This window comes from Lipotes vexillifer, unplaced genomic scaffold, assembly GCF_000442215.2.
Source record: "Lipotes vexillifer unplaced genomic scaffold, Lipotes_vexillifer_v1.1 scaffold100, whole genome shotgun sequence".
NCBI classification, from domain to species: Eukaryota; Metazoa; Chordata; class Mammalia; order Artiodactyla; family Lipotidae; genus Lipotes; species Lipotes vexillifer.
Genome location: NW_006774075.1, coordinates 3,497,901 through 3,503,510, shown reverse-complemented (window position 1 = coordinate 3,503,510; position 5,610 = coordinate 3,497,901). Strand labels below are relative to the sequence as shown.

Sequence of the window (5,610 nt, the reverse complement as noted above, 5' to 3'; positions counted from 1 at the left end):
AAAAAAAAAACAGAAGCAATGTTGTAACAAATTCAATAAAGACTTTCAAAATGGTCCACATCAAAAAAAAAAAAATTTTTTTTTTTAAAAAAGAAAGGGACTGGTAAATGATAACTATGGGAAAGGAAAAAAAAAAAAGGATACAGCAGAAGACCTAGCCAATAAAAGGCAGCTTCAGGAAATCCTAAGCTAAATTCAAAAAGAGTAACTTCACAAAAGGAGGAAAAACATTTTCTAACACTATGTGACGTACACTATGAATTTAACTATTGTCACAATGAAAACATTAACACATGCAAATTCACAAAATATTACTCAAAGTAACATGTATATGTATATATATAACATATGACAAAATATACATATTTTGTCAGAATAATTGTGTTCTATAAACATGCGATATATTTATGTATGTATGTCTATTGTATACATGTGTGCCCTTTCATAAGCTATTTCTCAGGGACCATATCTGGAGGAGATCAATCACTGCCTACTGGGATGAATTCATTGACTCTGAATCTGTTAGGCAAAAAAGAAAAAAAAAGTGATGTTCTGAATTATTCAAACACTGCTTTAGATTATAATCAACAAGCACTTGATCACCAATCCCTAACTTGCTTTAAATTTCAATCACTTTGAAAGTAAGAACCCTAAATATAAATGTATTGTTATTATTAAATTATTAAATTATTATTAAAATTTTATATATCAATACACACACACACACACACACACATATATAAAACTTAAGCCCTTACTACACAGCACTGTAAATAGTTAATGGTTTCACCTTATCAAAACATTTGCACACACTGAATCCTGAAAAGGTAATATAAAAAAAGAAAAGGAAATATAAACCAATATTCTTATGACAACGGGCCTGTTTATTTTGATGTGACATAGTCTCTCTCTTTAAAAGAACACCTGCTTGCTCAAAACTAAGCATGCAGTAGATGATTTAAAGGCAATTTATTCTTAAAAAACACTAAACCTCTAAAGTAAAACCCTTGAGAGGCAAACTTCAGTGGAAAAGACTGTTTTCTAGATTTTATTAGTAAGAGGCAAACTCTTATGAAGTTCCTAAAGGTAAGTATTTAAAATACTAATCTGAAGAGAAAAAGAGAAGATAAAGTGACTTTGGTTGTCATTTTCAGAGCTATTAAGAATTCACAGTTAAATGACACCTTTAATAAAGAGCCAGAGAGAGCAATTCTCTCAAAATTCTTACAAGAATTTTCCATTTTCAACATTCACATGAAGCTCAGTTTCATTACTAAAACACTCTATTCCATTTCTATCCATTAACACTGCCTAGATTATGATAACACAGTATATTTTAAATTCAGTCTATGGTTCTACTTCCTGAAGTGTACAACAGCAATAATTAATTATGTTCTGGGTTTAGCACAACATTTACAAACAGAAACCACAAAAGAAAGCACTATTCATACAACCAGAATAGGAAGGAGCCCCATACTGACCATATAATTCAAAGAAATTTTCAGTATGCTCTAACTTTGTGGACTGTATTTACATAAACTTATTAAAATGACCCAATTTAATTTGTATACTGTGTAATTTGATTATCTTAAATTTCAAGTGATTTACATGATTCAAAAAATCAATATTCAGGCTTCCCTGGTGGCACAGTGGTTAAGAATCCGCCTGCCAATGCAAGGGACACGGATTGGAGCCCTGGTCCAGGAAGATCCCACATGCCACGGAGCAACTAAGCCCGTGCGCCACAACTACTGAGCCTGTGCTCTAGAGCCCGCGAGCCACAACTACTGAAGCCCGTGCACCTAGAGCCCATGCTCCACAACAAGAGAAGCCACCACAATGAGAAGCCCGCACACCACAACTCACCGCAACTAGAGAAAGGCCCGTGAGCGCAAAGACCCAACGCAGCCAAAAATAAAAATAAATTTATTTTAAAAAATCAATATTCTAACAAAGGGAAAGAATATTAAGAATATTAAAAATAAATTCCAGGGTCAATATTATTTTAGTCAACTTATTTTAAAGCACTACAGCACAAACTAATTTTGTGTGATATATCAGACTTTTCATCCAATAAGAATCACCTTTCCTTTTTCACAATACCATAAATAACTCAGAGGAATTTAAATCTTCAAAAGGAAGGATTATAAACAGCTTATTAAAATAAAATTCGATCTTAAGTAATTTTCTTGACCTAATCTACATGGTATACAACATGCTGTTAGTGGTTAATACTACATTTTCCGAATCATGTGCCCTTTTAGCAACTACGTATTGATAAAACACTAGCCAATTATTTATTAACCAAACTTTTCTGCTCAAGAAACCAAGAGCCACACTCCTATAGCTTCTAGAAACCCAAGTAATTCTGCTTCCCTTCGTGCATGAGGCATTAAACCTTCACATTATGGTTTTATCTTGCTACTTTCCCAATAATCACTGTAAGACTATTGAAGCATAAAACTATCCAATCTAACCTCTCACTCAAACTCTATTACACTCCTAATACTGATCATTCTGTAATCGTTTTATCAAAATTACCCAGCTATAAGTCTGATGTTTCAATTTCCACTTAAAGGGCTTAATATACTTCAGGGTAAAGCAAGTGAAATATTCCTATCGTTATGTTCCATACACTACAACTTCCAAAGAGCTTGGAAAGTTTACCAACACCCTCCTCTCTAGAATAGTAAACATCCTGTCATTGAACCCAGTGAATAGCTGCTTTGCTCTAAAGAATAGACCTTCTGAGCTCCACTCACAGCAGCTGTTAGTAACTTTCAAACGCCTGTTGGACTATCACTTTGGTTAAATTAATGATGGGTCATCTTGTTCCACTTTACTTTTTCCTTTTTAGTCTTGCAATTATGCAGAAAATCTACAAAGTACTTTTAAAAATAAAGTACAAAAAAAAAAAGCTTACTTTAAACTCCACTACTTTTCCAAAAGAAATCATTTCAAGATCCTTATATCATTACTTAAACCACAACCTATCAGTAGTACATGACAATGGTAAGCTTTAAAAGGATTCAATTTTCTACCTCACCTTACCACATATGTTCGCCAGTTTTCAATAATTTCAAGAACGTTCCATATTTTTAAAAAGTGCTGTTGCAGTCTATCAGAACTGTTCTGCTCAAATACGAGCACCGAATATCCTGCACTAGGTAAATTTTCGGTATATTCCTGGTAACCTGCTCAGCTTTCTGCACCTTTGCACCCAGTGATGCTCCCACCAGCAAATACTATCTATCCATCCTTTAAAACGGTCTTCTCCCCACTCCTCAAAAAGTCCACATTAGACTTAGAGGTTTCCGCAAACTAATAAGGAACCACTAAATACCACTAGGTTTTATGACTCTCAAAGAATCCTCTCCAGCAGCCTCCCCTGGGACATTGTGCTCGGCGGGTCTCTGAACCTGTGAGACTCGCTGCCAGCTGCCTTTGCAACAGCAGCACCAAAGGCGGACTCAATACCGCATTGCTGCTGCTGACTTCTTCTAGCAGCTTCAAAAAAAAAAAATTAGTCCAGTACCCTGCAGACCCCTGCTGGCTCTTCTGCAGCACGGAAGAGAAACCACCGCATTGCTCAGCGTGGAACACCGGAGAGCAAACTTAAGGGCGGGGAAGCGACTGCCGTCGAGAGGCTTTGACGAGGGCGGGGTATCAAGGGGGAGAGGGAAGGCGTCCGGAGTGCAGCGCCCAAGCAGCTGCCAGGGCGCTGGCGTCTGGGCACCCGGCTGGGCATCGCGCACTGACGAGGGCCGTCGAATAGCAGGCGCCGGAAAGGGGGCGCGGGCCCCTCCCAGGGATGGGGGTCCCGCAGTGCCCGGCCGAGCCCCGCCCGCCGCCCTCCCGGCCCTCACCTGTCATGAGCGCCGGGCTGTCGCCCCCCGCCGCGGCGGGAGAGGAGGCGGCCGCCGCGGCAGAGCCCGCCGTCCGCCGTCCGCGGAGGTGCCTGGGCACCAGCTCGCATCCGTCCGCCGCCCCTGCCACCAGCAGCCCGAGGACCAGCAGCGCAGCCCAGCGCCGCCGCCGTAGCCAGCCCGAGGCCGGGCCGGGCGTCGTGGCGGGATGAGGACGCGGAGGAGGAGCAGAGGGAAAGCGCGGCGGCGCCCCAGCCGCCAGCCACTCGCCCGCTTCGCGAGGCGCCGCCGCCTCCTGCGACTCCTCGGGCCGCCCCCGCCGCCTCAGACGCGAGCTCCTGTCGGGCTCCAGCCTGGTCCCGTCGGCACCGGCGGCCTCTGGAGCTCGGGTCCCGGCTGCGTTCATTGGTTTCGGTTATTTAAAAAAAAAAGGTGAGGAGCAAAAAGGTACGTCGTCTTCAGGCCGCGTGCGACACTCGCGCTGCTGCGGCAGCAAGACTGGGATCCGCTGCTCTGGCGCCTCCAAACACCAGTCCCAGCGCCCGCGCCGCCGCCGCCGCCGCCGCCGCCGCCGCCGCCGCGGCGCATCCCCCCGCCTCCTCCGGCCCGCGCCCGTCGTAGTACCACGCTCGGCCCGGACGCCTCCTCCCCTCACACATTCGCTCGCATACCAATACCCCGCCTCCTTCAGCCCCTCCACTGCGCAGGCGCGACGGGGCTGCATTGGGCCTGCGCGGCACCCGAGACCCGCCCTCGGGGGCGTTCCGGGTAGGACGAGAGCCGTGGGGTGGTTTCCAAGGCTTTCACAGAGCGGCGAAGATAGGGGGTGGGGAGGAAGGCGGACATAACCCCCTTCCCCCGTTCACGTCCCCCTCCCCCATTCACGCCCCCACCGCGATTGAGGCGGCGGGGGAGGTGGAGCGGGAACCGGAACCAAGGGGACGGGGAGAAGACTACGGACATCCGAAATCGTTTGGGCGACTTTTAACCGTGCAGATGGCAGCAAAAATAATTGCATGGGTCAGAAAACCTTGTAATCGGAAACAGCGGCGTCTCCAGAATTTCGGTATAGGTGGGGCTTACAAGAGGCTAGCAGTATGGAAGTGGAGGTCATAGCGTTTTACTTACTTACCAAAGACTTAAAGCTCTTGCTAAGTGCTAGTGTGCCCGGCAATGTCCTAAGCGCTTTACAGATTTACACATTGTAACTCTAAAAGTTAGATGGTGATATCGTTTTCATCCCCATTTTACAAAAGAGGAAACTAAGGCTGAGAAACGTCGTTATTTGCCCCCAGTTTCCACAGCTAAAAAATGGGAGACGGTGCCAGATTTAGCGCCACTGAATGTAAATATTGAAAAGGATTTGGTCTAGCCTTTACTCTCCTATGTTCAGACATTACCTGAACTCATCACCTCCCTAACCGCACCCCACCGTCAGGAGTCTGCTGTCAGCTGAATAGGTTGACAGAAAAACGATGTTTCAGATTTCATTTGGCTTCACGTACCTCAAAAGAAGCACGCCATACACACACACACACACACATTCTCTCTCCAGAGGCACAAAGTTGTTTTGCAGATAGAGTTCTTAAGCACAAAGGTCCTGTTTGTTATTGGGTTTCTGTTGTTGGGTTAGGGTTTTGATTTGGTTTCTTATTGGTTTGTCTTCTCAAGTCAAGAAGATACTCAAATTACACAATCTCCCAAATAATTTCTTAGGCAGTCTGACCAACATAACCATGAATGT

General features: G+C 44.4%; 1 protein-coding gene across 2 annotated transcripts in view; it reads right to left on the bottom strand.

Annotated features, from left to right (window-relative positions):
* The window catches only part of STIM2 (stromal interaction molecule 2), a 183,613-nt gene extending 179,062 nt beyond the window's left edge, over positions 1–4,551 (bottom strand). For both annotated transcript variants that reach the window (XM_007448812.1, XM_007448813.1), the window contains exon 1: positions 3,867–4,551. In XM_007448812.1, the coding sequence (XP_007448874.1) occupies positions 3,867–4,272 (406 nt within the window). In that variant the 5' untranslated portion in view covers positions 4,273–4,551. The remainder of the gene's footprint in view (positions 1–3,866) is intronic.
* Positions 4,552–5,610: the final 1,059 nt, after the last annotated feature.